Source organism: Micromesistius poutassou (assembly GCF_964030765.1).
Source record: "Micromesistius poutassou genome assembly, chromosome: 16".
In the NCBI taxonomy this organism is placed as follows: Eukaryota; Metazoa; Chordata; class Actinopteri; order Gadiformes; family Gadidae; genus Micromesistius; species Micromesistius poutassou.
Genome location: NC_140286.1, coordinates 9,139,163 through 9,166,604, shown reverse-complemented (window position 1 = coordinate 9,166,604; position 27,442 = coordinate 9,139,163). Strand labels below are relative to the sequence as shown.

The 27,442-nt window shown below is 43.0% G+C and overlaps 3 protein-coding genes across 4 annotated transcripts; 2 read left to right on the top strand and 1 right to left on the bottom strand.

Moving 5' to 3' along the window:
• Positions 1-1,196: 1,196 nt before the first annotated feature.
• Positions 1,197-3,928, top strand: LOC311361311 (serine/threonine-protein kinase NIM1-like; the record flags this gene model as incomplete). Its single annotated transcript, XM_084481482.1, has 4 exons — positions 1,197-1,263; positions 1,627-1,947; positions 2,237-2,505; positions 3,167-3,928. 4 exons carry the CDS (start codon positions 1,197-1,199, stop codon positions 3,926-3,928), a joined length of 1,419 nt encoding a protein of 472 aa, XP_084337608.1.
• Positions 3,929-7,141: 3,213 nt separating this feature from the next.
• Positions 7,142-9,147, bottom strand: ccl25a (chemokine (C-C motif) ligand 25a). The gene is made up of 5 exons (XM_084480744.1): positions 9,055-9,147; positions 8,528-8,623; positions 8,136-8,253; positions 7,908-8,013; positions 7,142-7,807 (listed from the first exon to the last, which is right to left on the bottom strand). The coding sequence occupies exons 2-5, from the start codon at positions 8,589-8,591 to the stop codon at positions 7,775-7,777; spliced, it is 321 nt and encodes a 106-aa protein (XP_084336870.1). The 5' UTR covers positions 8,592-8,623; positions 9,055-9,147; the 3' UTR covers positions 7,142-7,774.
• A 2,857-nt stretch (positions 9,148-12,004) lies between these two features.
• On the top strand, positions 12,005-24,680 carry ranbp3b (RAN binding protein 3b; the record flags this gene model as incomplete). Of its 2 annotated transcripts, XM_084481528.1 has the most annotated exons (17): positions 12,005-12,031; positions 13,487-13,542; positions 14,785-14,821; positions 14,957-15,046; positions 15,155-15,226; positions 15,800-15,865; positions 16,397-16,489; positions 17,460-17,569; positions 17,939-18,058; positions 18,224-18,312; positions 18,441-18,516; positions 19,103-19,202; positions 19,488-19,597; positions 19,722-19,842; positions 20,452-20,594; positions 21,222-21,396; positions 23,664-24,680. In XM_084481528.1, the coding sequence occupies 17 exons, from the start codon at positions 12,010-12,012 to the stop codon at positions 23,705-23,707; spliced, it is 1,524 nt and encodes a 507-aa protein (XP_084337654.1). In that variant the 3' UTR covers positions 23,708-24,680. The 2 variants fall into 2 exon arrangements, with proteins under 2 accessions (XP_084337654.1, XP_084337653.1); XM_084481527.1 differs by lacking the exon at positions 12,005-12,031 and having other exon boundaries at positions 13,459-13,542.
• Positions 24,681-27,442: the final 2,762 nt, after the last annotated feature.

The window sequence follows — 27,442 nt, the reverse complement described above, 5'->3', positions numbered from 1 at the left end:
ATAAACACAATGTCTGAACTCCACACATTTAAGATTCTTTTTTCAGGCCTAGATTCAGAATTTGAGGCTATTAGGCTTCTAACTCTTTGTAGCCTGTTACTATGGACACGTCACAACAACACCGAACCATAACATGTTTAAGCTCACCCTTTTAATGAAAAGTGTATATTTCCTGCCCATGATGTAACGATGCGTTAAAATTAAATCTGTAGTGGCCAAACAATGTCCTATGAGGATACCATTATGACACATCACCTGCAACATGACTGCAGAGTGCATCCACCTTGAACCCTCTGCACTCCAATCCATAATATAAGCCCTGTTTAGGGCAGAGGATGGGGGAGGGCTAAAGTGTGACAGACAGAGAGACGGCACATGTCTACTCAGGAGTGAGTGGGGCCCTTTAAGTGTGGAGCTAAGGTCTTACCTTTTGGCTAGAGGCTCGGTCACAGGCTGTCCTCCAGACATAATGCAGCCTCGCCATAATTTAACCGGACACCTGAACCCGGCACTGTATGTAAAGCAGGGCTGTGGACGCGTGTATGAATATGAAAAACATGCAGACACAAAACGTAAATAACCAAAATTTGGATAAACCACATAGAAGGTACATGATTTGTTTTTTCTCTCCCTCATCAGGGTACATTTTTCAATGAAAGACTTTGAACCATTCAAGTACAGCAATATATAGCAATAAAACAATACATATTCATCCACCACAGAACCCACAGCAACAAGCAATTCTAACCTTTTAAATCACTTGTGACCTTCCCCGGTAAGGTCTCAAGGCCCCCCCCCCCCCCCCCCCCCCCCGATGCCGGCCAGACCTATTATCTATCACATGCAGCCCGTTACATTGTAATTCAGGACTAATCTCATCTGCCCCTGTTACAGACTCCAGCGCCCAGGGATTACAGGCCCATACTCAGGGATTACAGAGTTTGGATGCTGAGGAACGTGAGGTTGGGATTATGTCAGCCATAACGTACAGGACCGGAGCAGGTCATACGACCAGGTACCCTGCAGGAGAGGCTGTTGGCTCTGTGCTACAAAGCTCCTCAGGGAACAGTGGCGGATCATCAGGGCCATTCGAGGTCTGGAGTGTGTCATTCTTTTAATTAAGCAGGAGTCAGTCCTCAAAGAAAACCTTGCCTCTTCCAAGTTTTCCATGACGAAAAATACAGACAGAATCAAGAATGTATTTGAACGGAAGTAACGTCTTCGCCGAGAAGAATAAGAAGCATGCAAAAGGGAAGTTGTTATGTAAGTACAGAGCTTTTCTTTCTATTATTTTAAAGATACTAAAATACAAACAAAATGATTGCATCCCTTCTCTTGTACTCAAAACCGAACAGTGATAGCAACTACATTGTTATTGCAATTGAGAATTGGGACTGCATGATTGGCTAAAATTGGTCCATAATAATAATATAATAATATGTCCCAGATTATGAACACCTCCCCTCGTACCAATTCTCAACACAGTAACCTATGCTTCCCCAGACATTCCACAGACTTGCTGATTATTTGGGGTTATGTTAATTCTGAAAGGAATGTCCAGATACTTTCATTGATTCCCCGATGGTCCTGCCTTGTCCACCTCCCCTTTCGTCCTCCGTGCGCCAGGGAAAGGAGCCCAGCACAAGGCCATCTCTCGCCGCATTGACGCCTTACCGCCCGCCTTCCCAAAATCTGAAAAACACGGAAAAAAGGTGGCGCCGAGAGAAGAGAACAAAGAGAACCGGTCCGAGGCAGACGTCTCGGAGGTCCAGGGAGAGGTGAAGCGGAGGAGCATGTTCGAAAAAGCCGTCTATGACCTGAAGCACTGCGAGAGGGTGATGGACGAGGTGACCTTCGGGCGCAGGGTGTCTCTTTACGAGCTACGAGGGGAGATCGGCTCCGGAAACTTCTCCCAGGTCCGACTGGGGATACACGACCTGACCAATGGTGAGTGCTCACTTGACCCTTGTTATGTTTGTGTAGGGAATCTCAGCAAAGACTGGCGAAGAGCACTTAAGATGCATACTGTCTATGAGCCAATACCTTGGTTTGAAGTGTCAGTATTGCAAACACATATTACGCAAACGTATGTATAGCTAGGTAGGGGTACACGGGATAGATAGAAGGACAGACAAAGCAAGAAACAATGCATTCGTAAATAAATGCAAAGCTGTTTAATGCCTTCTAAGTGCCAACATCTTATTTTACCCTCCCTTCCATGGATTCTAATGGACAGAGAGGGTGGCAGTCAAAATCCTGGACAAGGCGCGTTTTGAGAAGCAGTGCCAGGAACTGTTCCACTCTGAGATCTCTTGCATGCAGAAGCTGGCCCATCCCAACATTGTGCGCTTGTATGAGGTGGTGGAGACCTTCAAGAGACTCTACCTGGTGATGGAGTACGCAGACGGCGGAGAGCTGTTCTCCCACATCTGCACCAGGGGGCGCCTGTCAGACCTTGAGAGCAAGCTCATTTTTGCCCAGGTGTTGTCTGCAGTCAAACACATGGTAAATCACTGCAAAAGCATGAGCATCTTCTTATTTTCAGCACACATAGCACACTGTCTGTGTAGCTCAAAAGTCAATGCCAGCTTTAAGTAAATCAAATAAATCTATTTGAGGTAAGAATGTGGTGAACTGTGAGGTGAAAATCCTTGCTTTACACATCTCATAGTGCCAAGTTAAATCTATGCAGATGAGCTGTAGACACACTTTGGATTATTATAGGGTTCCATTTTTATTTAAGTTCTATATATATATATATTATATACAAGAACCAAGATATGGTTTACCAATAAAATATTGTTAATCGACACAAGTAGCCTTTTGATAGCAGCAGGTATGTTATTTTTATGTTTATTTACATGCCAGGCTTGAGGTATGTGTGTGCGATAATCTGTGATATATTATTTGAAAACAACATCCCACAGGCATCTAGTTAAACATAATGTATGCTCTGTAGTACTTATCTGAGGTAGAGATCAGATACCTTTGAACTACACAGGAACATGTGTAAAACGTAACCTCATTTTCCAGGTCACTACAGCCATTAAAAGTCATCCTTCACTCCAGTATACTGGAGTATACAGTATACATTCAAGTATAGACAATAAAATGATCATGAAAATGTAAGCTTGTGCCTTTATCCCCATCCCTTTTCCTGCCACAGCATGACAGCGACATCGTCCACCGGGACCTGAAGGCAGAGAACGTCTTCTTCACGGCCAGCCACTGGGTCAAGGTGGGCGACTTCGGCTTCAGCACCGCCTGCGGCCGCGGCGGCACCCTCGCCACCCCCTGCGGCTCTCCGCCCTACACAGCCCCCGAGCTCTTCGGACAGAAGGCCTACGTGGGCCAGAGCGCGGACGTCTGGGCCCTGGGCGTGCTGCTCTACTTCATGGTGAGCGGCGCCCTGCCCTTCGCCGGCACCAACCTGCACACGCTGCGCTGCTCCATCCTGCTGGGGGGCTTTGCCGTGCCGGCCCACGTGCCCCAGCCCTGCCACAGGCTGCTGACGGGCATCCTGAGGCGGGTGCCGGCAGACCGCCCGGCCGTGGAGCAGATCATGGCCAGCGACTGGCTGCGGGGGGTGGAGTACCCACAGGCCTTCCCGGCGCCAGGCCTCACGCCCGGCCACCTGGCCGACGCCTCCCGCGTCCTGAGCACTGACGAGACGGACGCCAAGGCAGCCCTGGCGGCGCTGGGCGTCACGGAGCTCCACCTCCTCCACGACCGCAGCCCGGACCTGCGGGGCCCCATCACGGGGACCTACAGGGTGCTGCATCACCGCATCCAGAAGAGGAGGTCCGCGGAGGCCCTGGGCTACGACGGCCCCGGGCCCTACGTGTCACTGGGTCAATTGGGGCAGGAGAGGGTCCACGCCGGTGGCAGGGGCGGCCGGAGGCCCTCGGTGGTCTGCGTGGTTATGTAGGGCATGCTAAGGTAGACGATGGAGGACATAGCCGTGGGAGGGGTCCCATGGGGCAGCTGGTGCTTCTGTGGTTTACTCAGGTGGACACATGAAGTAAGAACAGATAGCAGTGGATATCGACCAAGTTACCTGTTCCACTACGTCAAAAGGCACTTTGTTGAAAAAAAGAATACATTGCTGCTTTACAGTCTGTGCTTCAGAACAATACAAGATGCACTTTATTTTTTTTTAATAAAGTGCAAAAATAAAGTTTTTTTGTTTGTTATCAAAAGGCTTAAAAATCAAATTTTTTACATTTTGATTGAGAATACTTTTCTGCATCTTAGTGGGGGTTCATTTTTCAAATATTTAGTCTAGTGTTGAGCAAAACAACTTTTTGTCACACACACACACACACACACACACACACACATCCTCTTAATTCCTTACGGGAATTCCTTATTCCCCTACAAATTCATAATCGCCATTTCGATCGGTTGCGATTGGTTGGTATCAGATAAACCCCCCCTACGTGTCGAGGCGCGGGGGCCAACAGCGGCGTTTGTTGGGACGCAGCATCAAGATGATAAATGGGTCCCTGTTCCTGGCGTTGGGTTTCAAGCCGTTACCACAGTCTTTGAGGGTTCAGTGCGCTGAAACGTAAACAGTTAGGTGAGACGTCCATAAACATATTAAGTTATCAGAGAGCCGGCAGTGAATATATTTTAACCCATTGCCGGTGTCGTGCCAATGTAGTTACCCCTGATAAAAATTGTATCCCCTGCCGCGGGAGCGCGCATGCATCCAGTGCAGGCGGCAAGACACACTAGGCTTCGATTTCACCCAAGGCTGATGTTTATATTCTCAATAGTTATTATTAATGATCTAAAGTAGGCCTATGTGTAAAATAAAGCACTTGATGGTAGGACAGAGAGTGCTCATTTTGAGTAGGGGATACATATTTTTGCAGGTCGAAAGTAGTCGACCTGCTAAAGATAAAATGAAATGTGTGTCCCCCTATAACATTGGCTAGGAAAGAGGAAGTTATATTCTCAATAGTTATTATTAATGATGTAAAGTATTTGTAAAATAAAGTATTTGATGGTAGGACAGAGAGTGCTCATTTTAAGTAGGTGATACAATTTTTATCAGGGTTAACTACATTGGCACGACACCTGTCTTCTATATGTACACTTGTTCAACTGGATTATAGAGGGCATAGCAGTGAATTATTCGTTTCCCTACTTCATCCAGCTCTTACAATCGTATAACACACTCCATGTTATGCTGATTGCGCAAACACCTAAATCCTGCTCAGGGGAAAACGGTTATAACGTGATGCATTCAGGTTGAACAAGAAAGAACAATCAAAACAGGTGTCAGGACAAATTGTGTGCACTCAGCACAGGTGGAAACAGAAAGAACACTTCAAGCCAATCACTAGGCTTTGCATGGGTATGAGAACAAGACAAATGGATGGATGACATCGCATATCCGCTGGCATCCATAGAGGGATGTATTAATCGCTAGATATTGTTATTAAAAATGAGTGTTGTTGTGGCAGTTAAATGTCTGGGAAGATATGAAAAGTAATAGAGTAAAATATACACACACAAGCCAAAGGCAATAAGGCATTTTGTTTTTCATACACACATGCCCACACACGCACAAACACAATGACAATGTGAATGAATGTGGTGGGAAAATATTTGGCGAGAGAAGATTGTAGGCTATGTTGTTAATCATTATGGTTAATTGTCGTCACAGTCATTTATTAATTAATGATTTTTCACATAGGCTACGCCTTTTTCTCACACGCATTGATTACATGTGACCCCACCCTAGATAATGTTAAGGCACATGTTTTCTGTGTTGGGTCATTACCACTGATCTTATAATGTGTATGTTGTTTATCAGACCATGTTAAAATGTTATTACAGAAGCTATGGATCTTATCAAAAATACTACAATAAACAATAAGAAAAAACATTCTGGAAGACATCTGTTATCATGTTAAACATGATAGCCTTGTGGTACCTAACATTATTAAGCCTGTGACCCAATTTTAAGGTTAGGAAATGTCCGCCCCCAACTTATTTTTCTGCATCTACATCATTTAAACCAATCATATCAGTGGACTTATGTACATCATGACCCATCAACACCTTTATGAGGACCTTTTAAATGGCCGAACCGTATATACACACCTCATCAAATATGTATCATAAAATATCTGTGGCAGCAGGTCAGCAATTTGTCCGCCCTAAGTGGGCCCCAAGTTCGGAAACAACAACAACAACAACAACTGTGATCACTGTCTTATCCAAAAACATCTATAAAGGTTTCACAATTTTCTTTTCCCATTTCAAAGATCACTTAAAACCGAGGAACGGTATCTCAGGGGAAAGAACAAGTGGCGTTAAAGATCAACATATGATAACACTGTCACACTGTGCATGACAGCTTAAGATGTTGAAATGCAATGAGGGCTCTTTGTGCATGCATTGAATGAATGTGTAGTTGCAGAATAACAAAGAGGGGCCATTGGGCCACAGTAAAGACACAGCATGTGCCAGAGAGACGTGGTGACGTAATACATTCGCTGTACATGTGGGCGAGAAACATGGAACAACAAGATGTTCTCACAAAGTCAAACCCTTGCAAACATACACAATTGGGGACCAACAAATGAATTGTGTCTCACTTTGGAAGCTGTTATATAAACTTTCCTGTTCTTCCTTTCCTGTTCAGCTCTTATCTCACAGACATTTCAGTGTGGATGTCCAAAGTCTACTTCCTACTAGGTAGGCCTACTAGTTGTAATAAATCAACGCTAATCGGTATTTAGAGCATTAAGTATGTGCTTTATATCTCAATGTGCTTGTATATTTTATTGATTGGAATTTGGCAACGCATAACACTAATTATGTGAAATTCCCCACTGACACCCAACTCGTAAGATTGGTTATGCTGCAAATGCAAGGGCTTTCATCATTGGGCTAAAGCTGAATCACCATTGTGTTACCATTTATTCATGTCATATTTGTCATATTCATTGAACATATTTTGAGATGGTCGAGATTATTACTTTAATTTCCCCTTATTTTAAAGTGTTACCTAGTTTTAAATTAATTTGGAACCTACTTTCTTTCACTTTATTGTAGCACCATCTCTTAAATGGAGAGGCCGTCAGTCATGGCAAATGTTTTGCTGTTTTTGCACCATACAGATAGAGAAGATGAGAAATTTATTTATTTACACAACTCAACCATCAAAAACCACTTTGCGGAATGTTTGTTCAAGATACAAAAAAACAACTCCAGAAGAGATAAAGTAAAAAGCACATTAATTGTTAATCATAGAGTAGTTACGTGACATGAACATAAGGAATGAATATATCTCTTTCTATCAGTTACACCTTGGAGAATGATATTGTTAAGGAATTAAACATGTTTCGTGACATTACCATGAAGGCGTTCTGGTTGTCTTTAAAATAGGCCAACACATCTGGCATCAACGTAGAAAAATAAAGCCCATAATAATCATCCCATTTTTTTTAAACATATATCAGTTTAGTCCATCACCGCATCGCAATACTATTGCAACCTTTTCCCCAGACATTGTGCACATCAATAAGCCATCACCCCCTAATTACATCTAGCACTAGAAAAGCAATGCTCCATATACCATACTAGATATTGTCAAAGTATATGAAGTTTCATGGCATGGATATAAAACTATATAAAAAAAACAGCAAACCAAAGTTATATCTGACCAACATCCAACCCCTGGAGTCCCAGGTGTCCAGGGGGATTTTGCAATAACAGGGGAAGGAGAATAAATGGTATATTATTGGAGAGTATGGCTTCAGCCTCTCTTTGGCCCTTGGTGGTGGTGCTTCTGTGTAAAAGCAACAAAAGAAAACATTGGTTGAGACGACAGTTCATGCTTTTAAACTGACATTCAGGTTGAAAGATTCTGAAATGAACTCCTTCTGGACCTTGGTGACAGAGAAGGACTTCTTTTTGTCGATTCTCTGCATCAATTCCTGCACCCATGGTTGTTTAGGGTCTCCACAAAAGCGCTTCCCCTTCCTGAGTGTGAAACTGAAAACATGGAACGACAAATTAAAGAACAATGTGGAATTGTTGTTTTGATAATCTGTTTCATAGTCTTTATACCATGTCTCAGTGTCTTTCTGTTCATCCTTCCATCTATTTACACTTACACTATAGCGGGTTTGTTGCAGCCTCCTTCGGTTTCTTGAATCCTGTACTTCACCACCAACTTTTTATATTTATGCTTAATTTCTGAAGAATAGTTCAAGCAGCAGTCATCGTAGGAGCCTAAAGAAAATAAAGAATTCAATAACTTATGCAATATAACTCCTTGACCATTTATGTCTTAAAACATGTATGGAATATGAAAATGGTATTTCCCACAATGAGTCTAATCAAGTGAGTTGTATTATTTTAAATCTGTACTGTACATTTTACCATAAGCCACCTGTATTGATCTAGAGTTATTTCAAAGTCCTGGGATGGACTGATATTTTTTAAATGGATTTAATAGTTGCAGTCCAAAAATGTACAAAATGCAGCTTTAAGGAAAGTCCCTTACCTTGTGCCATGGTGAGATAAAGGCAGGCAAGGATGACCAGGAAGGAGAGCATCTGAAACCGCATGGCTCTGCTTGTGACAGTTGTGCTCCACAACACTGCGACAAAGAAGAAGCAAAGAGGTGTGCAATCGATACATCTTATCAAGGCTAGATCACGCCCACACTGTGTGGACCTTGAACCAATATCGTCCACATTCCTTTGATCTCCTAACTTTCCCTTTGCTTTAAAAGGCAAATCCGGAATAGCTTGTTAAACATATTATTTCACTTTTGAGTTTCTTTATCTTTTCGTTAGCCAATAGGAAAATGTAAACATTGACTTAGTTGACACCAATTTAAGAAGTTTTTGTCATAGACTTTTTTAAACATTTAAACATGTTTCAAAATTGCAAATATAATGAATAACGAACAATTATAATGTGATGCTCTATGATCACAATAAAAAAAAAGGACTCAAACACGCACATTCATGATTTTGATGAATTATATCTTTTGATGAATAAGAATTAACAAATCAGATCACATACCTTTTATTTTCACTGAGTTGTGTTATTATCCAATCCTTCCCAGCTCTGTGCAGGTAAGGCTCTCTTATATGGTGGCTGTGCGTTGGGTGTTTTGCCAGGCATCATGTTTCAACAACTCACCTTTGTGCCTTTTGGTCTCTTTCATTTCTATGTTCTTTCACTTTTAGTTGTTTTGCTTCATGAAAGCCCAACCATGCCTCCAAGTTCACATAGCTTGGGGCTAAATACCAACTGATATGTCAAAGACATGTAGCTGACAAGCTGAGACCCAATACTTTAGTTCTGAGCGAGAATGAAAGATTGGATTGCTGATAGAAAGCTTTTCAGTTATAATCCATTACTTGATTTGACTTTGATCAGTTTGGAGAAACAAAAACACTGACTTAAATAAAAGTCCTGGCCATAACACTGCTGTTGAAGGTTTATGAAAGCCATGGATTTCAATAACTTCAGGGAGGTTTAAGAAAAGCAGGAAGTGTTGATTCCCTTTGGAATTAAATGTATGCGCTTTCTATAAACTAATTTGTATTTGTAGTTTCACAGTGTTTTTTTATGAAGCATCCTGTTGTCTTGATCCTGCATGTATAAATGTTTGTATAAATAAATGTTTGGTGTAGTTTTATATTGTTCTATTGTTTTGGGAAAGTACCAAATTACTTCAAAGGAAATGTTCCTACTCATGCTGCCTATTGGGCTTTATATGGAAAGTGGAATTTCCCAAAGATATGGTATAAAATAATCTTTATCACACCATAAAAGTGAATGACTAACCAACTATTGTGTTTATTAGGCATGTTTATTATAAAATGTAGTAACGTTGTTTCATGTTTCAATTTCATAATTAGCATGGCAGGGGTACATGAGCTTCTACTACTCTAATAATGACTAAAGATGTATATCTATATATATATATCTATATATCTATATATATATATATAGATATATATATATATATATATATATAATCTGTATAAGATCTCATGTGCCTAAACCTCCCTTTGTTGTTTATCTCCTCCTCCTCCTTTCCTTGCATTTTATCATATTATCTAGCAGTTGAGAGGTGATAGGTCAGCAATGTCATACCAAATCCGCCCCAATGCTTCTATTCTTGCTTGTGAATGTGCGGTTTGCATTTCACAGTGGATGTTGTGCACCAAGCTGCATTTTGTGACACTCAGTAATGGGCCGTGCGAGGCCCAGGTAGACAGAGTGGATCTCTGTGTTTACTCTCTGTTGATACTCGCAACCACCCTGCTAGTGCCAATGAGGCGTTTCACTGAGCTCTTCTTTCTTTGCCTTCAGTATCAGTTCTTGAGGTACGCTTGTGGAACCTCAAAAAAACAACAAGTGCAGTTTGCAGTTTTTGTCACTTTTTAAAAGTGACAAAAATGTCCTTCTAATAATATACAATGCACTAATCACTATTAACCCCAGGCAATCAATTCTAATTAAGGTATTAGCAGGCACAGTTTGAGTGTGGCAAGGTTCTCTGCAGTTCTTTCTGGATTACAATCAACAATGACAACACTGATGAGAAACTGCAGCTAAATGTTCAGAAAAGTTACCATCCATTAACAAGTGGTCTCTTATAAGTTGTGGAGATCTATTGGCTCATTCCTGGTTGTCTTTACATGTTTATTGATCCAGGAGGATGACTAGCATTGGACCAGAACAATGGGAGCGAGTAGGCCTAACTGTCAAAAGATGACACATTGCCATGGGGGCTTGGATGCAGGCCATAGGATGCCACTCTATGTTGTAATTATCCTTCCAATAGGCTGTTTAATTTTCTTTTTGACTTGTTTCACTATTATTTTGGCAGGTAAGGCCCTTTTAAAGTGAGGGCCAAACTTATTTTGCAGCCAAAGATTATCAACATTCCTGCCCTCTGGTTTTGGAGAAAGAGGACATCGCATAGAATACAATAAATCTATTTACTTATAAACACATTAATTTGAACTTGTCTAATAATTTGTTTGTATTCTCGTTTGGTCTCCAAAAACCTGACAAATATTTTCGTAATCTGTTGAACTGTTTTAAAATGAAAACTACCCCAAACCTAAATGAAACAGTTTTAATGCAAATAATAAAGAATGCACATTATATTTCCACAATGACTGTTGTGCTGTAGTTCATTCTGGCAGATTGCCCCACAGGTAGGTTTTTTATAAAGAATTTACTCTACACATTCACACATCAGTGTCCCAGGGCACTCAAATCACATTTACATGTGGCTAATATTTGACTAGATATAATATAATGTAACTAATTTAACAAAAAAATAACAATTGTATAGCCTTTTGTATTACAACCATTCCTTGTCAATATGTGGGATTGTAGAATAATTTCCCAGGTTATTTCTGGTCCGAGTATCCCCACCTAGTGGGGAAGTTAAGAACAATAAAGTCACTGAAGATAGTGAACATGGTGAGAAAATATTGGACCCTAACTAATCGCCCAGAATGGGCCCCGTCTTCAGGGGGGGGGGCTTTTTACTAGCATCGACATGCACGCGGACGTTCATTCATGAGACCCGTCGCATGATTTTACATAATCGTCAGTGGTTTACCATCAATAAATCATTTGAACCTCATTGGAAACACATACGCCTGGAAATCGGTCATGAACAATGCAGCATGTTCTAGTTGCAGTAGTCTGAAATTTGTGTGACCAAGTTTTGATACAATTCAACAAAACAAAGTAGGCCCCTATGATTAGGCTGCAACGCGGAGACGCCACAATAGATGTAATATGTTGTTTTTTTTGTAAAGAAATTCGAATAAATCCGAAAGAGCGTTATTGCTAATCGATTGTGGCCATCGAGATGCCATATGTACAGCACCACGATGTGTACAGTGGTGGACCACACCGGCAGACCGCTCGGTTCTGGTCATATCCCAGTCTTCAGCTCGTATTATCTTCGCGGTGGGTTGTGGGTGTGAGCGTAGAAGCAAAATGGCGGACTTGGCAAACGAAGGTGAGTAGTGGCGGTGTGAGAAAACAAAACAAAGACTCGGGCTATAGGCGAGATATGCGCCGGTTCCGTCTTTGATAACCTAACAAACTATTCTAGTTCACTGGGTCATCCAGAGCCCTGAGACGTTTTCAGGTCTTTCGCAAATTGAAAGATATCAACGTAAGTGAGCTAACGTTAGCTTTCGCTTCGGCGTCGGCTACCACCTGGAGATGACTGTGTTCCCCCAGAACGCCCTCGAGTGGACGGACGAGTGTATGGGTTCGCTGTTTGGTTCAAAGTTCAGGATCACCCCAGAATCGGAGATACACAATGGGCGACATGTGTGCACACACAATAGTCGGTCCCGCAGGCAATGGCGGAGAGTGTTAAATTATAGTTTCGTAATGGATTGAATCCAGGCAGGTCCCAGTGGTGGGTTGTCTGAGGTCCATTTACGCGGGCACAGCGTTGAGGAGAGCCCAGAGATGTCAAGTCTTGCAACCCAAGGCTCTGGCTTTCCCTTTACGTCCATGTAATAATCTGAAGAGAGACACGTTGGATGGTGAATAGTTTCAGAGTGGAACCAAGTGATTGGTGTCATTGCAAGTCATGCCAGATGACTCATTGTCAGGCGTATTAGCCAGCTAGCTACTTATCAGTGAGCGCATTAGCAAGTTAGCCTAGCTTAGCTGTTAAGCTGCGCTCCGTATATGCCGGTGGTGGAGACTATTTGCTGGTATGGATCAGCTAGTATAAAATGGGACATCAGGCGAAGGAGACTCTTATTTGCTGTTTTATAGACGTGAACGTCATTTGACGTCTGTCCCGTAAATTAGGGGACTGGTCGAAGGGGGGTAAATGGGCCGAAAGATCCCAAGTGGGCTAAATATGGGTCACACGTTCACATGGTTTGCTGTTCCCTTCAAACGTCTAATCCATCGTTGGGAGTGCCATTGAAAGTAGTATTCACGTCCGTCGCTATGCTTGTCGTTTCCCATCGGACTATTGCTGTATGCAGCGCTACAATGATAGATGTGACAGCTGTCCCTTTTAAACAGGCCACATCCACTTAAACAGCGAGTTCACTTACCATACTTCTTATACAAAACAAAACAAACACCTTGTTTGTTTGTCTAACACTCATAGTTTATGATAACTGATGCATACAAACAAGTGTTGTAGTACTGTGGAAAATATTGAAAAGATACCCACAGAAGAAACTCGGCTGCTTTCTATATTCGTCTGCAGTTGTTGTTATGTACACTTTATTTCATCAAGCACACCCAGCTTTGCCCTGACCATTGACAATATGGGTTGGTTTGGTTCTTTGCAGATTTCTCTGGAGTAAACAGTTCTGCACTTTGTTATTGATGTTATTGATTGTGTTAGAACACAAGTTTTAATCAGTATGTGTGTACAGACTTTGTTTTGCTTAACTTGCACACAATATGACCAGCCTACATCCTCTCTTGACAGAAAAGCCAGCCATAGCGCCTCCTGTGTTTGTCTTCCAAAAAGATAAAGCACTGAAGGTAAGATATACTAAGATATGGGTTGGTGCCTCAAGAAAAATACATGTTTTATTTTCCTTTTGGAATGTAATGTATTATTTATTTATAACTGAATGTGTTGACTTCAAATCAATGGTCTGTCATTCAATTGTGAAAATAAGAAATACTGATCTACAATGGTATTTCAAAAATACCATTTAATATTGCACATGCTTCCCTAGCATTGTGACTACATGACCTATGCTGCTGCATGGCATCTCATGCCACCACACAAATGAAACCCCAATGTTGTGCCCAACTCACTTTCAATGCTTTGCACCCCAGCCTCCCGTGTGACAGGTGGGGATACTGACCACTATACTATCATGTTGGTCACATGCACATGAAAGATGGCATAGCAAAAATGAATAGCCTATGCATTTGGGGCTGGGTTAATCCAGCCCCTTAAAACACTTATAAACACTTATAAATCGATAAATGTATTTATCAAACCATGTCTGCTGTAGATGACACTAAAAATATTTAGTTCGGTGCAGGGTTACCACGCGTCCTGCAAAACCCTGATTTTATAAAGTTGTTTTCCAGTCATGGAAAATGTTCAAATTTATCACATATCCTGGAAAAAGCTAGAACACGTCATGGAAAATGTATGAAAGTCACGCAAAAACATTTTATGTTTGTGCGGGCTATGTACCAACTAAAAGTGGCACAGTTGTCAAAGATGTACTTGTGTGAGATGAAAGTGACTGTTCTAATGAAATATCATCACTGAATGAAATGTAACTTTCCATTGAACACGTTTGTAAGCGTTCATCTTAATCTTTATTTTGCCAATAGTAGCAACGTCAATCAAAAGGTGTTAACTATCAGGCCTGGCAGTTACTGACTGACTTCTTGACATTGGCCACTTGTATGTCATGGGTTATACTACGCCTCACTGAAGTAATTTCACAGTTGTCATTGATTATATAAAAGGTTTCTATCATGCTGCTCATTCAATACAGATTAGGGTTGCTGCTAATGATAGTTTGTACAGGGAAGCAGGAACCTCTGTGAGCATAAAATGGTTATGGAAAGTACTATGACGAAAGAATTATGAGCTAAAAAGCGTGAGAACCCAAAAAAGCCAGTCAAAAGCCAAATTGTTCAGTTCATAATTGAACTCGTAATTGGACTATCCTGTTTCTGCATCCTCATCAATCTGCTCCACTATTCCGTTTCTTTTAAAATATTTAACTGACATATTGTTTCCTCTCCTCACAGCGGTCAGCGGACGGATCGAGTGCGGAAGATGGCGAGGGTAAATCTCAGATGATAATCATTCTCTCAGTCAACATTCCTCATTCCATTTTAAGGTCCTGAGTGTATTTTCACGAGTGTGTTATCACGACTCCGTTTTACGTGCTGTTGTCGTCTGTCGCCTTTCCCCACGCAGATTCCGACAAAGACGAAGGAACCTATTGCCCCCCTGTGAAGAGGGAGAGAACGTCCTCTTTAACACAGCAGTTCCCTCCTTCACATTCGGGTAAGTCTTATGCCCCCGCTCCCCCATTTCCTGTATAAGAGGATGCTCATTTTGATTTGTATGCAGAGTGTAATGCCAATTCCTTTTTTTTTTTCCTTTTTTTTGCAGCGCCCAAGAACAATGTATTCATGCCCTCGAGTTTCTGCCAGTCTCCGACCGGGAACTCTGACTCGGAGCCAGGTGAGTTGCTCCCTCTTGGGGCCCAGCCGTCTCTTGCTCTCCCCGTCATTGGTGGTCATGGCCACGGGTCCCGCTTACCCTTGGGAGGTCCTGTCTAAAGATTGCTATAGCATGGTGTGGGTTCTGAGGTGTGTGTGTGTGTTGCCCAAAGCAAAAACACTCTAAATCTCAATGATTTGCTGGAGTGCCATCAGAGGGAATGAGGAGCTTTCGTTGACTTCCATTACATGTGGAATTCGGTGATACAGCCCTTAAGTAGACTGAGGCTTCCCAGGTAGACTAATGAGATTAAGCTTGTGGTCCCAGTGGTTCAGAAATCCCCGTTACCCAAGCACTGGGTCTGGACCAAGCGGCAGCCCCTCTGGAGGGTTCAATGGGAGGGGGTGGGGGGGGTTGTCGTGGTTATGTGTCTCCTGGTTACCAAGGTGCAAAGGCAGATTGAGGGGCTCTATTCTTTCTTTTATTTGTTTTATTTATTTCAGTTGGTTGCAGCCTCCCTAGCTAGGCTTTTTCTTTCTTTTCCGTTGCTGGGTGTGTTTAATGTCTGCTGGCGGTTGTGTTTCGTCTGTCCAGAGGAAAAGCCTGTGGGATTCCGTTTGAAGCCGCCGACTCTCATACATGGACAGGCACCCAGTTCAGGTAAGTCACTCACCGGTCGCAGGCGTCTCTTTGTTCTGATGGGTTCTACCAAGAGGAATGTGTTGACGTTATTGCTGTTGGACTATCAGTATTGCAGAATAAATTACAATGTTGAGTAATGTTGAGATAATTAACCTTCAAAGCCCATCATTAGGCATGAAGGTTATTAGAAATGCATTTTCATCAGGAGAAAAAACTAGCTCAGGGTATGCAATGCATTGCTACCACACTGTGCCAAAGAAAAAGAATATTGTCCATATTATTACATTTGTTTATTACCAGTTATTTCAAAGCAGACTGTTATTTGATGCATCTGTTAATTATCTGGTCTTGGAGACCAGTACACTTCTACAATATGTTTTACTCCATGTTCTCTCAGTTGACCCGAATCAACAGGTCTACAGAATAACACAATGGATAAGATCTGTTTTGAATGATGCCTGTGCAGTATCGCAGTATACACACCATCCACAGTAAACCCAGTGAATGCAGTATAGTACGCTGATGTATTTGTGTGTTGCGGTGTTCCAGGCCTCCCCAGTCAGAAGCCCAAGGAGCTGCAGCGAAGTGTGCTCCGCCCTGCGGTGCTCCAAGCCCCGCCCGCCAAAACCCACATGGAGACCAGTGAGTGGCTTTAGGCTGATCTGCTGTATGGTGTGATGTGAGACTAGACCATGGGTGCTCTTTCAGACCTTTTTTGACCTGTGGCTCTTTCAGTGATTGCATTTGGCTGATCAGCCATGCTGAAAATATACTGTATTATCCGGGATGCAATGCTACATTTCCATGGGAAAAGTCACAAAGCTAGGGTAATTTCCAGATCAAATTATATATATATTTACCATGATCTACATCAGTAGATAATGAAATGTCAGAAAGGGGAATATGACAAAGCATAATTTTTTTCCAGCTCAAACGCTGACATCTAATTTGCATGAAATGAATATCTTCCCTTTAAAATGTAGTGAGAAAAAGGGTGATAATTATGCAAAACTGTTCTTTGGTTCTTTCAGGAATAAGTAGCAAGTAATTGGTTCAAATAGTTTAATTTGGTATGGCTCTTCCAATTGAAAAGGTATCTGTCTCCTTGACTACACATTATCCAGGATTTTAAAAATATATATATTTATTGTGGAATATGGCAATATTGTCTTTCCCTGGTTGTTGAGGCTGCCTTAGAATAATAGTATTTCATTATTGGAACATTGGCTTCCAGCTTCACAGTGCATTCTTTAAATTTCTGCTGAAGAACATAACTGTGCAGTTTACTATAACTAATGTTGCAGATTTAAATTTGCGTATGGGCAGTGAATTGTTTTGCTAAGAATGAATATATTCATGTTATCTGTCAGGGTTTGGGTAAAATCAACTATGCCCAACTCAAGATTTTGTTTATCTGTCTATCCTAGTCATTGAAATCACATGAATCCAATGTAACTGAAGTTTGTTAGGATGTGATCTTTGATTCTTCTCCGTTACCAATTCCCTGTCCTAAACTTAAATCGATGAACTGATTTCTTTCAGTTGCCTCCCAGTCTCAATATACATGTCAGAGTCTCTGATCATGTTATATTTCCTGTCTGTCCACCTGCAGACTCCAGCTGTGGGACCAATGGCGTGAAGAAATCTTCAGACGAGGCGGCCGAGACACCATCCCTCTTCCTCAACAACACAGAGCATGCCACCAGCCCGGCCAAGTCGCCGGTGAGCAGCAGCAGCAGCAGCAGCAGCAGCAGCAGCCCACTCCTTAATTTAACCCTGCGATCTGTTTTTAGCAGCGCCGCCCAGCGAAACACCCACTGTGATCTTGGGCCGCTCCCAGTGTCGAGCCAGAAATATGAAAATTAGGTTAGGGTTCCAGCATTCTGAGGCCCAACATGGGATAGCCCTTTGAAATGCTACAAATTCACCGGCTCATTAACCCAGCCCAACACAACACAACACACAGGATGGTGTTTTTTTTGAAGGGAAGTGGTTAAAGGATCGACTGCAAGAGGTGCCTGCGACGCACCACCTTGTAACCGTGATTGGGACGTCAGCCTGATGTGCTCCGGATACTTCCTTCTTTTACAGAAACACGAACACGACGATGACGCAGTGAGCCCTGACAAAGAAGGAAACAGAGGCGAGAAGAACGACACGGACGTCGCGTCGTCTTTCGTTTTCGGTCAGAATATCAAGGACAGAGCAAAGGTCTCCTCATTTCACATCCTTTTACTGGGCTGTTTACACTAGCTTGCATGCTGTTTATACAGGGTTTGAGTTCAAATGAATGTCTCCAGTATTTATTTATCTATTGGGGTATGGGTTCCATTGGATAGGTAAGAGGTGCACTCTTAACGTGTCTTTACTCCCCAGTTGGAGGAGAACAGTACGGAAGACAACAAGTCCTCGCCACAGGAGTCAGAGGGCACTAATTATTTCCTACAGTACATCTCTACCCCAAGGTAATGTCGGATGCTCTAGAGTGACTCCTCTTCCCTGATCAGTCTCGGTGTCCTCCGCTCCCCAACCTTTCAGTTGGGGTTTAAACGTTCAAACCCAACGTTTTGTTTTGCTCTGGTTTTTCCCGCAGCTCAAAAAATGCTACAAACAACGCAGACTCCGGGGCGAAGTTCGTCTTCGGACAGAACATGTCGGAACGCGTGCTGGTGAGCTTCGGCACTTCTTGTTTTGAGAGCAGATTGTATTTGGGATCATTAGTGACGAACGATGAGCCCTCTTGTTGGACTTTATCCATTCTCTCTGGAAAGTATGGATGAACCCAGCACAGGCTTAAGTTCCTCCCGATGTTGCTAGGTGGAACGAGCGGTGCTGTAATACTGATATTGTTTCTTTTGAGCGTGTGACAGGGCATGGGGTTCAAGGTGTTCCTGATGGTTTGCTTTTATTTTCAACAAAGGGATTTGTGCTTGAACGGCAGTTTGTTTGTTTTTATCTATTTTAATGTTAAGCCGATAAGACTAGGAAAGGGAAGTTATTTTGAGACGCTGAACCTCAGCTTCAACCCCCCCCAAAGATTTAGTCTCACAACAAATATTGATATGCTGTGGACGCGTACAGCCCAGCTGTAGTGACTAAGGCAAGGATGGGTTGTTTTTTATGTGAAGTACATGTTTGTACAAAGTTGCAGCCAATAGAGTTCAATGGGTCCAGCCAAACTGTGTGTGTGTGTCACTTGCATATTGTTTCGGATAAAAGCATAGTCTACTCAATAGCCGAATGTACATGTTTCAGAGTCCACCCAAGGGGGCGTCGGCCACAGAGGAGAACAATGCAACTTTGGGTCCCCCAGCGTCAGAACCCGTTCCACAGGAGGTCGCAACCCCAGAGAAGGGTAAACTCATGTTTTGGTTGTTTCATTGTAAGAGTGGTGGTCGTCGTTCACTTTGAATGGATGTGATGTATTTCTTTCCCCAAGTACCTATGTTGTGGGACAAAGACTACTTCAATTTGATTGATAGTGAGCGTAGCAACCATGAGCCTGAGCACAAGTTGACCTCCACCCATGGATGCATGTTTAAAGAGAAGTCTTGTGTAAGGGATTCTATCGCTGGTGGATGAAATGCACACAAGATGGTTTAGTGGTTTAATCCTCTTTCGGGGGACGGGCTGATTACAGAGTCTTTGGAGGAGTCTGCAGCAGCCTACACCAAAGCAACAGCCAAGAAGTGCATCTTAGAGAAAGTAGACGTGAAGACCGGCGAGGAGGCGGAGAGCAACGTTCTCCAGGTGAGCGTACGGCCGTCTGGCCTCTCTTTCTCCTGGACTGATCACGGTGTGAGCAGATCAAACAGTCGGTCATTAACTCTCTGGCTCACCCTCCCACCGTCTGCCCCTTCTCGGCCCTGTTCAGATCCAATGCAAGTTGTTTGTGTTTGAGAAGACGGCCCAGTCCTGGATCGAGCGGGGGCGGGGCCTGCTGCGGCTCAATGACATGGCGTCCACGGACGACGGCTCGCTACAGTCCCGCCTAGGTAAGGATGTGCGGCCAGAGTTGAGCCTGGGCCCTGGTTCAGAGGGTAATCGTGGTAAGACGGGCATGCCTGACACGTTTGCATCTCAAGCAGCAATGTGGGGCTGGACTAGGTCTGCCTAGGGACGTAATCCCATGGCAGTTTGTCATGTAGGTCAATTTTTGAAGTGAAACTCATCATATTTTATATATGTCATATTTTCTGCCACTCAGGGCCTTTCTTTCCCTGTAGAGAAGGGTGTTTCCCCAGCTACTACTTCTTCTTTCTTCTACTTTAAGTTGGATGCAAATCGTGTGGGAGCCTACATTCAAGCTATTTTCATATGAACCCAAAAAAGGGAAGGTTTGACCTTTACCCTTTAAGTCGTTTCCCAGGGAAATGATCCATAGCTGCAAGCAAATTACTCTTGTTGTTTATCCTTGACTCTAAATAACGTCTAGGCTTCTAGGACATGCTAATCCAATGCAAATAGGGCTGCAGCCATTCTGCTGATTCTGCGGCCATCTTAGTCATTTCAGCTACAGTAACCTAGCTCAAAATGAGATGAGCTCGGACTGGACTAAATCCAACGGGTGAAGACCTAATGTGTGCATGTTGTGCCCCCCCCAGTGATGAGGACCCAGGGCAGCTTACGGTTGATCCTCAACACCAAGCTGTGGCCCCAGATGCAGGTGGACAAGGCCAGCGAGAAGAGCGTGCGGATCACTGCCATGGACACAGAGGACCAGGGGGTCAAGGTCTTCCTAATAACGGTAACTACCACGCCGACACATCATAAATGGACTGCATTTATATAGCTCTTTTATCCAAAGCGCTTTACAATATTGCCTGACTTTCACCCATTCATGCACATATTCTCACACCGACGGCGGAGTCAACCATGCAAGGTGACAGCCCGCTCGTCGAGGAGCAGTTAGGGTTAGGTGTCTTGCTCAGGGACACCTCAACCCTCAGCTAGTAGGAGCCGGGAATCAAACTAGCAACCTTGCGGTTACCAGTCATCACGCTCTACGTGATGACTGCTCCTTCTGATGTGAGCGGCCCACATCACATGACTATAGGACACTATAGCTGTCACCCCGTCACACAGGGAAATTTGAGGTTTCCTCACTGCAAGTTTCCCCATAGCAATTCAGATGTTTTCAAAAAAGGTTTGTAAAGGTTTCATTTTCGGTCAATCTTTAAAGAAGGATATCGCCGGGTAAAATGAATCAGAAAATATTAAAACCATAGACTAGAGTGGTGACGGTGTCTCGCCGACATGGGGCCGAGGAGACCCCAGGCGACGTGGGGGGGGGGGGGGGGGGAAGACGTAATCATCCCATACACACCTGTACGTATGTCCTCTCACCCGTACCCATGCGTTCTGCGACCACCAGGCCAGCTCTAAGGACACGGGGCAGCTGGCCGCCGCGCTGCACCACCGCATCCTGGCCCTCAAGAGCCGGGCCGACCAGGAGCCCGAAGCCCCGGCGACGGCCATCCCAGAGGCCGAGGTGTCCCAGTCCAACGAGGAAGACAGTGACGAGGACCAGGTGGCCAACTCTGCCACAGGTGAGTTGCTTGGATGCGTGTGTCCTAGTGGGGCCCTTGTTTGTAGGGACAGGGGAGCAGCAGGGAGGTCACAGTTCAAGCTGTGATTTCTAAGTGTCTACGAGATATGTGTGTCAATTCTGTAAATATTCGATTTGATGTCGAGTTGTGTGTTGTGATTAGGGATGTAACGGTTACCGGTGTAACGGTAAACCGCGATAAAAATGTTGTCAATAACAATTACCGTTTTCATTTCAAATAAAATTATTATCGCGGTGGATAACCACGCCCGCGGTGTGGAAACCGTGTGCTTAAATCCTTCCCAGCGCTTCATCAGAGCAGTGTTTGGAATAACGCCGGTAACGGGTAATCTAACTAATTAATTCGTCATACAACGCTGTTACTGTTACTGACAGTTAAATGCGTTACCATTAATTTATTGAATAAACTGCGTAATCCGAACGCACCCCTGGCTGCACACACAAACGGCTAGTGAGGACGGAGACCGGGTGGGTTAGCGATTATGATTGGCTAAGGCAGAGTCATGTTTCATGGTAGCCAATCGGAGCCAGTGTTTTTACACACAAGCCAGGATACGCGTGCCACACACACACGCACACACAAACACCAAACAGATTCGATGAAGCAGTAGAAATGGCGAGTCCGGAGCAATCCGATGAAAAGTTGGTATTTTCAAGGTGGAGATGTAAGCACTACTTAAAATTCATTGAGGTCAAAGGCAAGAATGTGCATGTAAAGTGAACATTATGAGGTCGCTGTCACGGCGATCTGCGGAGGAAGTGTCGGCGGGAGACGGAGAGCGAGTAATTGTTTACATATTGTTCTTTATGTCTTGAATGTTTGGATTAAACCTGCACTACTGTAAATGTTCCTGATAAATAAGCTGTTTACATGCTGAACCCTTGTTCCTTTGATGTTAAAAGTTGCACTTTTGATAATATAATATATAAATAAATATAATAAACACTTAACTATTTCAGTTTCTGTAGGCATATCAGTGCTTTCTGAACATATTGAACACACTTTTAAAAATACCGCGATAATACCGAAAACCGGGATAATTTTGGTCACAATAACCGTGAGGTTAAATTTTCATACCGTTACATCCCTAGTTGTGATCGTGTTGTAATCGTATGTATTCCCATATGGTACACCCATACGTAAACATTGGCTCCAGGTTGGACCTGCGGTTCTACTGAACTTGGACCCAGCAGTCCTTTGTTCTAGCAGAACTTCTCAGGGAGACGGTCTGATTGGTGAGACAGGTTCACCATTGTTTTTTAGTTTGTATGCAAATTGACATTCTACACAGGCACCCACTATGAGACGGTATTATAGATTTCTTCCACTAGGTTTAGAGTTTTCTGGCTTTAATTTATTTATTTTTTACTAAGGCTTGTCAACCTGACAATACACATAATGCAAAAGCAATAGCATTGGGGAAGCAATACTTGCATTCATCAGTGTAGTTATTTTTTATATATCTGTAATTGTTAACGGAAACGATGTTCAAATCTGTATTATCTTTTAGATGTTTGGAGATAACCCTTAATCTGAAAAGAGGATATTGCGAAACTGTTGACAACCCATGTTAGGTTTTGTGTGTGTGTGTGTGTGTGTGCTTCAAATGCTATGATGTTGACCAACACCCGACTACGGCTGTGTCTTTAGCTCTTTCTCACCCCAACTGAACTGTGAGAAGCTTTGATTATGATGTGCAAAGCAACAGCACACTCTGCTGGCCAAAATACCACATTGGACAATTCTTTTCAGAAACGTTTATTCTTGTCACTTACCATTGAGGCTGCTGACTTTAAAGTTCCCATGACATGCCACCAGGTGTGAGTGTGATTACACCTGGTGTAAGCCGTTTTGAAAATCGGGCTCATATGGCATCCCAAGTGGGCATGTCCACCTAGATGTATGCTTGATCGATCAGTCTACCAGCCTACCCAGTGGACTGTAGCAACGTTGCTCATCTATCCGTCACACATCTAGGTGGACACGCCAACTTGTGATGTCAAAACAGCTTGTAACGGCTAATCACACTCACACCTGGTGGCATGTCATGGGACCTTTTTTAAAAGATAAATGGTGTATAAAATACTGCATATATACTATGCAGGAAATTCTCTCTGCAATTCCCTTCATTTTGTTGTCCATTGTGTTCCTGTCTCTCTCTATCTTGCTCTGTCACTATCTCGCTCTGTCTCGCTCTGTCTTGTCTGTCTGTCTGTGTCTCTCGTTCTCTGTCCCTCTCTCTCCAGGTAACTCAGAGGGAGGAGAGAACCAGGCGGCGGGAGGCACATAGCGTCACACCCCCCCCCCCTCCCTCTTGGGACGGCCTCCTAGGATGCTGCTGCTGTTGGAGGCATTTTGCTGTAGGCATCTCTCCATGGACACCCGTTGACCAACATGGGTCCTCCACACCAGTTCCTCTGGATATTTAGAAGTCTAGCTCCAGGAATTACACCCACCCCACCCATTGACCCACTTTGTCACCCCCACCCACCCGCTCTCCCGACCCCCCTGCCTCTTCCTCCTCCTCCTACTCCTTAGGCCCGGACACCTCCCACCACCCCCCTTTTCCCGACTGCAGTTCATCTTCTCTGCATTCAACTTTAATATCTGGACTCGTTGCCCCTCTCCCCCCCCCACCCACCTGTTTTGTGTTTCTATTTTTGTTTTTTCGAGTATTATATATATTTTTTTCTTCCTTTCGATAGCGAAAAAAAATACAAAAGACTTCAAGGCTTTGGTTTGGGACTTGTCTGCTCATCATATTGATGAGCGTAAGGGTGTTCTCCTCTACATTTTAGAAAACACGACACACACACACACACACACACACACACACACACACACACACACACACACACACACACACACACACACACACACACACACACACACACACACACACACACACACACACACACACACACACACACGCGGCACATGTTAAGACTGCAGTTTCTACTTTCGGGGGACCTTTTTACTCTGGGTCGCACAGCCGCGACCCGCCGCAACGCTCCCGGAGGAGCCCCATCTGTACAGCGGGCGACCAGCCGGAACGCCGTCTCCCGCGACGACCATACCCGGCTTCCACCTTCTCTGTACCCCCCCAACCCCGCTCCCTCCCTCTACTCGTTCCGCCGATGTAGTTGTTTTTTGTTTTCCCAGCAAACATAATTTATTTTTTAGTTTTTCTATTTTCCTTTTACATAAAGGCAACTTAACACATATGCACTGTTTGTTTGTAGCCGGCCCCGCCCCGAGGTACACCAGTCGACAGACGGCCGTCTCCTCCGCTTCCCTAGTGAGTTAGTTCAGTTAACACAAGGACGTAATCAATGCAAACGCTCCCGAGTCGAGGGTTCCATGGTAAGAGGCGGCTTTCCCCCGGAAGGTTTTGCCGAACATGGTGGAATGTCTTAGTCATTGACCCCGTGTGTATTTTGTTTCTCATTCGTCTCTCTCTCTCTCTCTCTCTCTCTCTCTCTCTCTCTCTCTCTCTCTCTCTCTCTCTCTCTCTCTCTCTCTCTCTCTCTCTCTTTCTCTTTCGTGTGTCTAACTCCACACTGATTGACATTCTGCAAGTCAGCGGCTTCTCTGTCCAAAACATCCTAAGGGTTTATATTGTGTTGATACATATTTTTTTACTTTCGAAATATTATGTAAAACTGTTAATCCATCTCTGTTTGGGAGAAGAAAAAAAAAAGAAAAACTACATCTTGGAATGATGGACTTATTTTTGTGTGTGGAATATTGGAGTGTTAACTGTTAATTCCCTTAAATGCCATGTACATTTGAATATATCATTTAGTAGCACACCATGTTTCTCAACTCCCCCGACTGACCCCCCTTTACAGAAATAAAAACATTTTGGACTGACCTCTCTTATTTCGCATCCTTGACCAAACCCCGCTTTAAGGGGGCTTTCTTGAGATGTTTTTATGGATTAAGTAGTTTGCATGCGACCATAAAACGATACTAAACTTCACATTTGAATTGTTACACATTAAACACACTTCAGTTGGGTTGTCGGAGACAAAAATCCCATCCTTTGAGTGCATTCTATTTTTCTTGCTAAACCTTGAATTTTGGCAAAAGTTGCTAGTTCATCTTAAGCCTCATAGATTTCCAAAGTGTCACAGATTAATTGTTTCAATTTCACATACTTCTAGCGTGATGGAAAATATGAAAATTGTGAAGTTGTTTCAACGTAAACATGTTTTTTGTTTGATATATCCCAATGGCTTCTTCTGTAAACATTTGTGAACATTTAATATTCACTGCTCCACCAGGGGGCGCTAGAACTGTTAGAAACGGTTGCTTACTTCAGTCTCTAAATCACTGAAATAGACCTATCGGAAGCGTCGTACTTTGCATTCATGATCTGAATAGACGTTTTCCAAAACAGCCCATCTATTGAATAAATTAATTAGTGCTCTGTCAAGCAAGGTCTCTCCCAAAATAAACACTCGTTAACTTACAGAAAATTTGGACGTATTAGACTTGGAGAGTTCTATAATGCAATGGCATACCTTTTTAATGAGCCGCACTCGCAATGCCTCACGATTTCCATATGTTTAAAGTAAAACATTTAGCAGGCTCTGAGTCTGTCCTAATAGTTGAAATTCAGGCTTGCCGATAGCTTGAAGTAAGTGAAAAAAGGAAAGATCGACTCTGCTTAATAGTCTTCCCTTTTCTCTTGAATATAGAATATAAAAAATCAGTTGAACCAAATATATGAAAGCCATATATATACACGGTATATATATATATATATATATATTAATACGACTTAATAAAAAGACCCAGAAGAAAACTTCGCCATCTATCTTTAGGCTTCGTAAAAACGTTTAGAGAGAACATAAGGAATGTGCCAGGAGGCCTTCGTTGGCTCTACAGGATAACTCTGTATGATTGACTCTTAGCACTATCTCACTAGTACCAAGTAAGTAAGGGCAATATTACCAGAAGTCTATTGCTGTAAGGGCCAATTGCTATTTAACAATTTATCGCTCTTTGATATCTCTATTAACTTTGTATCTTATCTCTATTAACCTTTTATCTTTTGCCACTGGTTTATGTCTGACTAACTGGAGGGTTTCCACACTACTGACCCTGCACATGAAAAAAGCACATTTAGCATAGATCCTCTGATGTTTACAAACATCCGTAAAACCCTGAAATGTTTCTCATTCCATACATCACAGAAACAAATCTTGAGGATTTATTCAAGTTAAGTAGCCTGCACACAGTCTGGGAAATAATTTTGAGATAACCGGATGAACAGGGTTATTCTCTTTATTTACAACGTCTACCATCTAATGCTGACATAAATTGTTTATATTTTGAGACATTTTTAACAGTGGAAAGGAAGAAAACTGAAGCGGTTGCATCTTTCAACCCTACAAATCACACCCCTTTTCTGGCTGCCAAATACCAACTAAAAGGTTTCATCTTAATGTCTGTAGTATTTAATATAGCATGTATTAATGGATATTGAATAGACGTACTGCATATATTTATGATAGGTCTATCTCTGCGACATGAGCTGAGTTGTACAATATGCTGGTCACGCGCAGTCCTTGTTCAGTTCACACCGTCAAGCCACTCGTGTTCTCAGAGGGGGTGTAAGCCTGTACGGATTACAGCTGCAGACATTGCATCTTTACAGGCTTTCTTATCTGACCGTCGAATCATGCTTATAAAAAGCCACTTTTTGTAAATGAGTCATGGCTTTCAGTCAACGTGAATTGTTTTGGCAAAGCTTATAAGACCTTTGTGTCAGAATAAATTAAGCTGTGGCAGGCAGAACGATAAAACGGTGCAATGCAAATGTTAAAATAAGAATTCCTGCACTGATTTAAGTGAGCAGGAATTTAATGAAACTTTATATCAGTGAACAGCCATCTTCTTTTATGGTAGTGTCTATCTATCTAGATAGATAGCTAATGGGACAGGTTCATAATTCCTTCAGAAAGTAGGACTAAATATGAACTCTTGAGGTAGAATTATAGATGATACTAAAAGTGGA

Coding starts and splice junctions, on each gene's coding strand:
- ccl25a (XM_084480744.1), bottom strand. CDS start 8,591: ATGCGGTTTCAGATGCTCTCCTTCCTGGTCATCCTTGCCTGCCTTTAT. Junction 8,014..8,135: donor TGCAACAAACCCGCTATAGT/GTAAGTGTAAAT, acceptor CCATGTTTTCAG/TTTCACACTCAGGAAGGGGA. Junction 7,808..7,907: donor AGTCCTTCTCTGTCACCAAG/GTCCAGAAGGAG, acceptor GCTTTTACACAG/AAGCACCACCACCAAGGGCC.